General features: G+C 39.3%; 1 protein-coding gene across 1 annotated transcript; it reads right to left on the reverse strand.

Annotated features, from left to right (window-relative positions):
• Window positions 1-1,244: 1,244 nt before the first annotated feature.
• On the reverse strand, window positions 1,245-9,437 carry odf2a (outer dense fiber of sperm tails 2a). The gene is made up of 19 exons (XM_079552053.1): window positions 9,286-9,437; window positions 9,084-9,206; window positions 8,142-8,255; window positions 7,891-8,070; window positions 7,572-7,780; window positions 7,392-7,521; window positions 7,093-7,218; window positions 5,843-5,917; window positions 5,708-5,779; window positions 5,517-5,633; window positions 5,225-5,410; window positions 5,049-5,158; window positions 4,821-4,956; window positions 4,550-4,660; window positions 4,210-4,473; window positions 2,186-2,286; window positions 1,902-2,064; window positions 1,694-1,819; window positions 1,245-1,618 (listed from the first exon to the last, which is right to left on the reverse strand). The coding sequence occupies exons 2-19, from the start codon at window positions 9,195-9,197 to the stop codon at window positions 1,448-1,450; spliced, it is 2,505 nt and encodes an 834-aa protein (XP_079408179.1). The 5' UTR covers window positions 9,198-9,206; window positions 9,286-9,437; the 3' UTR covers window positions 1,245-1,447.
• Window positions 9,438-11,590: the final 2,153 nt, after the last annotated feature.

An 11,590-nucleotide genomic window follows, 5' to 3' on the forward strand; every position in this document is an offset into this window, starting at 1 on the left:
GGGAAAATCATGGTGTGGGCCTGTTTTGCTGTTCAGGGTCTGGACAACTTGCTATCAACAATGGAAAAATGAATTCACAGGTTTATCAAGATATCTTACACAAAAACCTGAGACATTCACAATGGCATGGAATAAGTAAGTGATCAATTGTAGAAAACAGCAGTTTTTTTGGCAGCAACACCTTCATCCAGACGTTTCCTGTAGTTGCAGATTAGACGCTCACAACGATCAGGATGAATCTTAGACCATTCCTCTTTACAAAACTGCTGCAGTTCAGCGATATTCAGGAGGTGTACTCACTTATTCCACACTCTGCTGTGAATGTTTACATGCTACGTCCAATAAAAATATGATAAAATGTAAATGTTTGGGTGGTATTAGTTCAAGCAGACACTGTTTACTCATTCCTGTGATTTTAATAAAGATCTGATCATATTTTATGATTTAGGCAGAAAAGTAAGAAAACGGTGTACTCACTTTTTCCTCCCACTGTATGGTGTAAATATATACAGTCCTATAATGCAGTGTCAAAGGTACATCATGCAATTTTTGTGTGGAAAAAAAGTTGATATTTGTGCGTATTTGGCCTTGAAGTGACCCAGTGGCTGTGTGAGTGTCAGCATGGCACCTTTACTTTCGATCACAGTGGTCTCTACAGCACTCCAAGATCAATTGTTTTGTAGGTTTTCTGGAAAGGGTCCATCACAGTCAGTCTTGAAAACCTTACAAACAACTGATCCTGAAGCATCCTGTGATAGTTTAACTTAGTTATTATCATATATTGTTTTCCAGACCATCATCATTATGGAGCTGACCGTGCCATGGGAGGACCACTTGGGAGAAGCTCATGAAAGAAAAATGACCAAATATGAACATCTAGTCACAGACTGCCGAGTACAGGGCTGGAAGGCGAGATGCATGCCTATCGAGGTTGGCTGCAGAGGATTTGTGGGGCGCTCCCTCCACAAAGCCTTTACTGCGCTGGCCATTGTAGGAACAACAAGGAGCAGAGCCATCAAGAACGCCACCGATGCAGCCGAGAAAGCCTCGAGATGGCTCTGGATCCGAAGAGGCGAACCATGGGGGAAAGCGAGCGCTACCTGAACACGAGTCGCGGTCTGATCAGCCGTGGCTGGGTCGCCTGGGCGAGGGTGTCTGATGTTGAAAGACCCGAAACACCCAATGACCCCAGGTTACATCACTGATGATGTGTTCAGGTGCATCTGAAGATGTGTTTTAAGAACTCAATTAACAATTACATTAAATTGTGTCATACTTTTATTGTTTGAAATCATCTTGGGACCCCAGGTCAGTGTCTTGCAACCCCTTGAGGGGTCCCGGCCCTCACTTTTCCCCCGACTGCCTTAGCCAACTCTACTGTTTGCCTCCATTATAGCCATATTCACCCTCTATATTGAACGACTGATTAAATATAAAATGCAACATGTTAAATTGGTGAAGGTGCTCGAAATGAGCTGCAGAGGGCCGTGTCTCCAAACACATTGGTGTAAGAGGCTTTAAGAAACTGGACATAGTTCTGCAGGCTCCTGTTGGTGCTGTCTGATTGCTCCAGACGGTCCTTAATATCTTGCAGTCGACTTTGGTACCGCTGCTCTGCCTGAGTAGGGTAGGGTAGGGTGAGATAAATAGATAAGATAAGACACCATTTTACAAAATTACTTGTGAAGCTTACCTCTTCTTTACAGTGGCGCAGCTGGTTTATTTCAGAGGTAGTCCTACTTAGCTGTGTTTCAAGCTCCGATATTTTTGACTGTGTAGACCTTTCTTTGTTAGCAGCACGTTCTCTCATCCCTGTAATCTTAAAGACAATACCATTGGAACTATGTTCTACTAACACTATTAATTTACAGCTAAACCTTAAACGTTCATAATAGTCTTACTTTTTGCTGTGCATCAATCAAAGCCTCTTCTAATTTCCGGTTGAGTAGTGAACACTCTCTGGTTTTCTCTTCCAAACGGAGCTGATTGCTATGAAGGTTGGCTTCCCATTTGGCCACAACAGTCAAAAGATCACAGTTTTGACTCTCAGCCTCCTTCAGTTTTCTTGCAAATGTACAACAGCCAGGAGTAAACACCACAGTAGGAATGAAGTGAATATGCCAGAAAACATCCGAACCCAAGTATAGTATAACATTAGCACAAAAACTAAATGTAAAATCATTACCTTTCCATGCTCTCCACTTCAAGCTGAAGCTTCCTGTTCTCCTCAAAAAGGACTTTATTGTTCTGCTTCAGAAGCTCTGCTTGGCTATCCCCACTCTCCATCTAGGGAATAAAATAAAAACAATATGTAAGTAAAACTCTCTTCCTCGCCCTCTGTGGTTGGTCTCGTTTTCCTCTACCAGAGGCCTGAGAGCTTGAGTTCTGCGCAGTATCTTTGCTGTTCCTAGAACTGCACTTTTCTGGACTGAGATGTTCAGTTTTAGTGGAGCAGATAAAAGGAGCTGGGTACCGTTAAACAATACCAGTATGGTATTGGGAAAAGGTTTAGGTACTACAAAAGAAATACAGTTTTGATGCTTAAAGGAAGTGGCTTGGTTTCAGCTTAAATACATATTTTTTCTGTGTGTTTGCCCCATTTTCCAATTTTTTAAAAACACATATTGCCCTCATTCTTTTAAAATTATTCCCCATTTTTTGCACATCTCTTGACATTAGAGATTAACCTGATATTGTAAATTTTAATATCTTCCAAATATTATTGTTCCGTTTTCTGGCTCTATACTACAAATATTTTAGTATAGGCATCGAAAATTGTATAATTCAGGTATCGGTTTCGTAAACCAAGTATGGTTAAATTACCGGCATCTACAAATGAGTGACAAAATCATTCACTTGATGATGCAAGCACCAAATGTGGCATGGATACAGCTTAGACCAGGGGTCCTCAAACTATGACCCGCGGGCCGGATTTGGAAATGATTTCACCCGGTGTTTTATTTGAAAATAAAAATAAATCGAATACCTGTGGTATTTAATATTAAAACAAAGTGTGAAGACTTGAGTACTATTTTTGCAAACCACTAGAGCTAAACAAATATCTGCCTGGAAACAAGTGTTGATCTTGTGGATATAGTAGTGGGGACGACTGTGCCAGGCTGGTAATCTCTACTTCACAATGAGGCCTGCTGCATTTTGGGTCATACAAAATCTATGTTATAGCCAACCCGGCCCGGCCCCCATCACATCAGGAACGATAATGTGGCCCCCAGAGAAAAAACTTTGAGGACAGCCCTGTGAGGAAACTCCTGTTGTGATATTGGGCAATGCAAAACAACCAACTGATTTATTGATTGATTAGCCCGGTAGCCACTAGAAAAATCCAAGATGGTGGCAATGTTTCAAAATGGCCGACTAACATTATTTTGCACAAGCATTATTCAGCAAATTGTAACCTTTTAATCCAGCACTCTTTCTCTATTATAAAAAGCAAGCACAATGATACTTTAATTCCTTTAATTACATGAGTGAAAGGAATTAAACGTCACAAGAAATAAAAGAAAATACAATAATTAAGCTTTTCTGCATAATTGGCCCAGCTTGGATTTCTTAGGTGGCTACCGAGCTTATAGAATATAAACTAGGTCTGTGCAAAGATTCAAAATTAAATTTAAAATTAAAATTATTTTCCCCCCTCATCAATCACACAATGCCCCATAATGACAAAGTAAAATAGGTTTTTAAGAATATTTAGCAAATTTATTAAAAATAAAACTACATATAATCTACATAAGTATTCACACCCTTTTCTATGGCACTCAAAACTGTGCTCCTTTTTTCCTCTGATCATCAAGTTGTAGATGTTTCTCCAACTTTACTGGAGTCCACCTGTGGTAAATCATATTGACTGGACCTGAAGAGCACAGTGGACTTTATTATTTGTAAATGGAAGAGTTCAGAACCACCAGGAGTCTTCCTAGAGCAATTGAAGGGTCACTCTGACGGAGCTCCAGCATTATTCTGAGGAAATGGGAGAACCTTACAGATGGACAACCATCTCTGCAGCGCTCCACCATAAAGGCCTGATTGGTAGAGTGCTGCAGAGATGAAGTTGGAGGCTTTGTTTCTGTTAGGTCTAATCAAAGATAGACCACAACAAGAACAGTTAACTTTCGCTCACAACGTTTGTCTACAATTCTTTTTCATAACAGGATCAAGAGTTTATTTACTAAATGTTAACAAACTAACCTTCAGGAGAAGCTCGTTTATTGTTTTACTAAGTTCTTTGCTGCAGCTTTCTTGGTTGAGCTCTCGCCCCTGAGCCTCCTGGAGCTTAAGTTCAGCATGACGCAAAGCTTCAGGAAGGGGTTCAAGTTCTGCCAGTCTCCCCAGCAGGTCCCTCCGAACCTGCTCTATCTCCTGGTCCAATTCTCCTTGCACAGCCACAGCATCCACCTCAGCTTTGGCCAGACGTGCACAATACTCGTCTGCTTCAGCTCGGGTTTTACCAACCTGTACAGAAAAGGGTTTCCTGAGTGATTATGACCAGAAGCGTTAAAGAAAAAAAAATCCTTGCTGATAAGCTCACTTGGATCTTGTAACTGTCAACTAAATGTTCATACTGCTTTATGGTACATTTGACCTGCTGTAGCTCTGATTGAGACAAGGACAGCTTTTCCTCAAGAGTTGATACAGTAGCCTGAAAGAACAAACATGTCAATAGTTATAGATTTGCTTTAGGCTTGGTGTTGTATATATATATCCGCTGCATATATATATATATATATGTATTAAAGATTTCGAATATCATCAACACATTATTGTAGTAGATAGGAATTCAACGCTTTGAGATGTTGCACCTTGAGCGACTGGTTGTCCAACTTAGCGGTTGTGTTTTCTGAAGTTAATCCATGTAAATGATGTACCAAAGAATCTCTGTCCATTCGGCCTTTATCGTCAGCACTTCTCAGCTGCTCTGACAGCTCTACAATACGACTAAAAGACAAAACATGTACCTTCAGTGAAAATGCAAAGCTAATAATACCAATACAAAGTAAATCTGAAACATAAAAAGGACACAAATGTACCTGTTTAACGATGAAATTTCAGACTCAAACTTATTTTTCTCTTGTATTTCTTTTTTATGACGATTTTGCCAGGTGTCCGCTGCTGACAGTGCTTCAGTGACCTGCTTATCCTAATCAAATGCAGTTTGTAAACTTACAAATTCATGCAAGTGAAGATGCAATCAGTTCTTTCATACCATTTCCAGCAGCTGAAGATGGAGCTGACATGCTGTGTCCTCACTGCGCTCAGCTCTCTGTTTCTGAGCCCTGGCAGTTTGTTTCAGTGCCTCCTTGTCTGAAACAGTCTGTTGTTTAAGCCTCACAAGTTGCTCTGTCAAGTGATCCATCTCTGCCCTCTGGTCATTTATCGAGCGCTCCAAGTTCTTTTACAAACATGGTTAAACATGCTTGATTTAGCACTATGCATATTGATTTGTTGCAAAATAATTATAAATCATACATAACATTGACAGGAGTCTGATGGCACACCTTAATCTGCACTGTAAGTCGATTGTTCTCCGCTTCTTTGCCGCGCAGCTGACCTTGTAAATGAGCCTTTGCAGATTGTAAAGTTTGAGACAAATCAGAGACGCTCCTTGTATTTTCCTACAATTACATGTAATCAGTTCAAAAACAAATAATACAAAAATACAATCAGATTAACTGATCAAATCACTTACTTTCTCATTATCCAAACCTCTGCACAGATCATTAATTTGTCTTTCTTTATCTTGGAGATTCACAACCAGATTCTGTAAATGGAGTAAAATCAACTACTAAAGCGACAGGCAGACAGGTTTAGAGGGAAAACTCACTGCATTTTCTGCTTCTGTATTGGAGAGTTTCTCAAGCAATGCTTCCTTCTGCTCTGATAGTTGTTCTGAGTCCATCTATTAAACAAGATTATAATGCGTTAATTACCAATTTGCGTGCCATGCCATACGCACAAAGACAGCCAAGATGAATAGAAAAAAAGGTTTCAAACTATGGTCATCTGGATTAGTTTTTAAAAATGAAAAATGTCTTACACTAAAAAACTAGATCTCTAGTTCTCAAAAAGTAGTACATGTACCACTGGTGGTATTTGGGCTTTATTACAGTACATTCATGGTGATGCATTTTAGTTTGGTGTTTCTAATTAACCTCTTAACCACCGCCTGAACCGAGCACATTTTATCCAATTTGGCTTTACCCAAATCTAAAAGCTTCTTGAAAAAAGCCTTAAAATAGTGATGAAAATTAGGATGAAAACGCATGAAAAAGAATGACAAAAATGTGACAAAAGAATGACAAAAACGTGACAAAAACTCGATAAAAAAGCGTCAAAAAAGCAAAGGAAAGAAGCGACAACAATGCAACAAAAATTTACGAAAACACAAAAAGTGAAAAATTAAAAAAAAGAAGACAAAAAACAACAAAAATGTGACATAAATGCAGCGGCAAACGCGACAAAAAAGGTACTATCTGTTTTCTAGGACTTAGCTTTCAAATGAGGCGTCACACTGGCCTAGAGGCTGTGAGCTTCTAGATTTGGGTAAAGCTGATCTGGAGTAAATGTGCTCGGTTTAGGGGGGGTAAGAGGTTAATCATTTAGTTAAATCTAAAGGTGAATTATGCATCTTTCTCTGTGAAAAAAGAAAAGAGTTGATATTTGTGCGTATTTTAACCTGTAGTGACCCACTGGCTGTGTGAGTGGTCAGCATGGCGCCTTTACTTTCCATCACAGCGGTCTCTACAACGCTCAAGGATCAATTGTTTTGTAGGTTTTCTGGCGAGAGGCTCCATCAGCAGAGAAAACCTTCCAAGTTAAATACACACAAATGTGAACTCTGTTTGTTGCATAATGCACCTCTTCATATATTTCACACCCTTTGTTGACCCATTTTAATATCGATTTGATCCTGATCTAGGCCTGATGGTACTTTGAAGGTCGAACATTTCATGAGGTGATACTTGAAAAGTATCTGAACCACAGACTTTGATCAAATGACTACTTTTGAAACCACATCTTTCTATACGTGCTGTGACTAATCTTTTCATTATATTAAACAATTATCTTTGGTACATGTAATTTATGGTGCTGTCTAAGAAGATGCCTCAGCGCTTTGTTTGTGATTTCAAATGCCTCCAGTTTCTGCATCAAAAGTTCTTTTTGGTGATCCAGGTGTGATGCCTTCAAAGCAGATGACTTCTTAAACAGAAGAAAGGAGACAATTTCAGCTTTGAACAAAACAGAGAAAACCATATTGCCTTTATGTCTTGGGTGCTCGAACAAACTGTTCAAAATTATACATCTGATGAAATGAATATGAGCCTGTGTGGAGCGAGATCACATTGTCGCTCTGTGAATTACAGCCTACTTGCCCCATCATTAGCTGAACCCATCTTGCAAACAGATTCTCGTAGGGCAGACATTTGTTTGGAAGCTGCGGTGCCGTCCACTTCAGCCTCCAACAACTTTGTAAGCAGCGTATCTCTGCCCGGCTGCTCCACACTGCAGATAAGTCCGCATCAGAAATGATTACATTACACGGTATTGGTTACACTATAGGTTTGAGTGCCTGCCTGTTGTGGTCAATTCCTGCAAGCATCTTTTCCACAGAGTGCCTCAATTGTGTGTTTTCTTGCGCCGTTTGCTCCAGTTCTTTGGTCACCACAGCCAGTTCTTTTTCCTGTTCTGCAATAACTCGCTGGGAGATACTTAGCTGCTCTGACTGACGTTCCAATTGCTGCTCTTTCTTCTTCAGTTCAACCTTAGTGAAAACACATTTGTAATTACAGAAAACATTGTATGCTCTTTAAAGCAAAACTGAGAGCTAACAAACACTTTTTGTAGTTTTCAAAAGTGCAAAACTAAACTAACCTCATTTTTCAGTGAGCTGACTTCTGTCATTAAACTGTCAATTTTTTGTTCATATTGCTTGATTCGTCCATGAATCCCGTCTTCATTATTCATCAAGTCATCCAATCGCAAAACAGACTGGGATTCCTCATGTTCTTGCTTTGTAGGCTGTGGCGTGATTTTAAGGCAGTGTGAAGGACCCTTTTCCAACAAACACACATTTTCAGTGATACAACAGACTTTATCATCACACAAAATGCTGTGCTACTTACTTCCCATTTGTAGGAAGCATCTCTGACAGGACTTTTTCCGGGAGGAATCCATGGCACTCTGGTTTTGACCTTTGCCGTGGCTTGAAGAATTCCCTTATCATGTTTTACCTTCCCCTATAAAAGACACAGTCGGTTAAATTCACATGACACCACGATCATAGACATAATATAAAGCACAACCCGCCGAATTGGGACACCATACTGGATGACAAGACATAATTACTTTTATAGATTAAAGATCATCATTGTTAGCTGAATGTTTTTTTTAATATTTCATTTAAATTGACTCTCATGCTTCTGCTTCCTTTTGACCAGAATAATGGGTTAATAGCGTCTGGCAAGTAGTACATGCACAATAAACGATACAATTTGGGATGGATATAAATTCACTGTTATCCTAGTAATCCACCTTGTCCGTGGGCACTACCTAACATGAGCTAAAAACAGTATAAAAAGTAGAGAAAAGAGCCGTGGAACAATTAGCTGCTGAGTCACAGCTGGTAAATCCATCTAACAGTCCGCTGCAAATCCTATAATGCTTTGCGATGTTACATCAAAATCCTGATGTCATATCACTAAGAATCATGGGATTAGCAGCAATGATATACTAATGGAGGTTTTAAATGATAAAATACTGGTGTTATTGTTTACATTAAAACACTTGAACACCACAGTGTGTTAGATGTATTCACCATTAGTGACTCAGCAGCTAACGAAGTTGTTCCACGGCTTTTTTCTTCACTTTTTCTACTGTTTTTTGCTAATAGTCTACGGGAAATGTATGCAACAGCTGCAAACATGGCGGATCCCCATGGTAACAGCCGATATCCTCATATCCTCCAGTAGGCGCAACAGACCGTCATACGTTTGTATATGACCGATTGTCTTGATTTTCTTTTCTTTTCTTTGAGCAGTAATTGATTAAGTGTATTTATATCTGACCTGGGGGGTTCTGGTCAGACTTCTGTGTCTCTTTACGTGCGCATGGACTGGAGTGGATTCTGGTGTGGCCTCACTGACATGTTCATGAATTGGAGAGCTTGATTTCGTCCTCATGGCTTTAATCTGTAAAGCAATTGCACAAACATGCACTACAAAGCCTTTCATTTTACCTGCATAACAAATATGTATATGGTAATGTTACCTGTTTCCAGGAAAATATATAGGTTTTTAACGCTGTTCATCCAATCTTCTCCTCTAAAACCAGGCTGTGGGTTAACTACAATATAATAATTCCACGGTTACCTCACAAACAATGCTAATGCCGTGTTTGCTAATTGCTAACAAAAGTTAACTCTGCTGGGAATGAAACTTCTCACTGATTGGCTACTTGTGAACCACTTGGTTTTATATTCAATGATGATTGGACAGTCTTCGTCTCTACCGTTACTTAGCAACCATAGACAGTACAAGAGATAGAAGGTGGCGCCCATAGAAATAAAAAGGAGACGCGGCAGTCATATGCGAACAGTTAGCAAGTCGGCTAGTCCGGGAGACTTTTCAGAGTTCGTTAGCCTGCTCAATGTAATTTTCCTATAGCCGTTAGCATTTGTCACCAAACATCGCAAATTATGACCGCTCCAGATCTTTTCAGCTGTTGTCAACCCATCAACCACATTTAGGTGAAGTCAAAGCCTAGTTAGAAATCATTAATGAATGTTCAGATCTTTTGCGATTTTACTTTTGATACAAATTAGCGTGTAAAAGTGTCCTCTGAGCTAAATGCCAACTCAAATTCTCTGCTTTTTGTGGGGACACATGCACATCCAATGGCCACTAAACATCATCTTATGTTGCTGATAAGGAGGAAACCACAGAAATTATATAAATGCCAGGAAAAGGAAAAAACATACCTCACCCATTCGTTAGTATGGGCACCAGGCTTCCCTATTCATTTGTTTGGAATTGGGGAAAGTTCAATTTCAATCGGGTCCGAGAGTCGTTGTCCAACAATGCGATCATTTGTAGGAACAGGCTCAGATAACTAAAGGTATTTCTGTGATATGATTCCGCCCCATTAACAGGCACCAATCCTGTGGGGCACCCAATCAAATCTTTGAGCACCTAGGCAAATTAGTCCTATTTACAAAACGGTTTAATATCTGTAACTGTTGTTGGCCACCCTCTTTGTATTTTTTCTAAATCTCTTTGTCTGGTATAGCCAAGCAATGAGCTGGATAGATACATCTCGTTTGTGATTCCATCTCAGATATGTTCTTCCAAAAACCAAAACAAGTCCCGCTGTAATCAAGAGTTTAGTTTTGCGTTGAACAATTTTATCTAGAATGTTTTGTCTCTCATTTGTGGCTTTATCTTTAGTTAAGTTAATTCCTAGGTATTTAACATATGATTGGGATATTATAAGCTTTGGAAAGGTCGCAATCTCGGATAGTGCACTTTTCAGTTGCCTGACCTCTATATCATTGAACCACTGTGGGGAGATCTCAAATGTGCTGTTCATGCAAGACTGTCTGTTTTTCCTGGGAAGTGCTGCCGCCTCCTGCAATTGGTCTTGAATCCATTTTACATCACACACCAGATAAAATCACAATGTAGAGTCGATACCATCAAGTCACACAAGCAAACATTTTAAATAAGCAACTTGTAGAAAAAGAATCCAGAGACAGTGTAAAGTACGGCAGTAACACCAATCTGTTTTTTTAACCTCTTTTGCCATGAAGCGTTACAAACAAGACAAGAACAAAGGTCATATTAAAGTGCACGGCTGTGGTAAATCCAACTTACTAGCATAAAAACAATGAACATTGATATTTACAAACAGAAAACAAGGATCAGCGTCCCAGACATAAAATGGAAAAAATAGCCTAGAGAGAACAGTAGATGTCTAGAGTCTCTCTTCAAGTCTTTGAAGGTCTGGAATGTAACATTACAAAAATTGTCAATTAACAAACTGGCCATGAACAATTGCTTTGCTCGCTCATTTTTTTCTCCCACACTGTACAATGGACAAACAATAGCTCCATCTTAACATCACTCAACATTGATTTTATGTACAGATGATTTGAATAAATATAGTAAACACTTCAACAGTGATAATTTATTGTGTTCTTTAGACTTTGCTACATCCTCGAACAGGATTTGTTACTTATTTTGGTCAAGGGCAGTTAACCATCAGCTGGTTCAGCGCTACAGCAACGATTGCAATCAGTCCAAACGATGATTCTAAGGAATTAAATATCATATAAATTGGTCACACACTAACCATGTACTTGAGCAAAAGGTTTTAAAATGTTTATCTTCTGATTTCTTTGGCTATTGCTATTGTAACCCAAGAATGTGGTCTCATTTGATCGTTAAATCATTCATTTAGTTGTTTGTCTTGACAACTGATGATTTTCTTTATTGTATTGGCTTACTGTTCTGTTTAGCGGCTCTTCCAATTTAGTCAACAATGATAAATATAGATGGTAAACTATCTCGTACATTGA

The sequence above is a fragment of the Gobius niger genome (assembly GCF_951799975.1).
Source record: "Gobius niger genome assembly, chromosome: 2".
NCBI lineage: Eukaryota > Metazoa > Chordata > Actinopteri > Gobiiformes > Gobiidae > Gobius > Gobius niger.

Excerpts from the sequence above, each read along its gene's own strand:
- odf2a (XM_079552053.1), bottom strand. The coding sequence starts at position 9,197 with ATGAGGACGAAATCAAGCTCTCCAATTCATGAACATGTCAGTGAGGCC. Across the intron at positions 7,781-7,890 it reads TCAGCTCACTGAAAAATGAG|GTTGAACTGAAGAAGAAAGA; the intron begins GTTAGTTTAGTT and ends GTTTTCACTAAG. Across the intron at positions 5,918-7,092 it reads GACAGCACCATAAATTACAT|ATGGACTCAGAACAACTATC; the intron begins GTACCAAAGATA and ends CTTGTTTAATAG.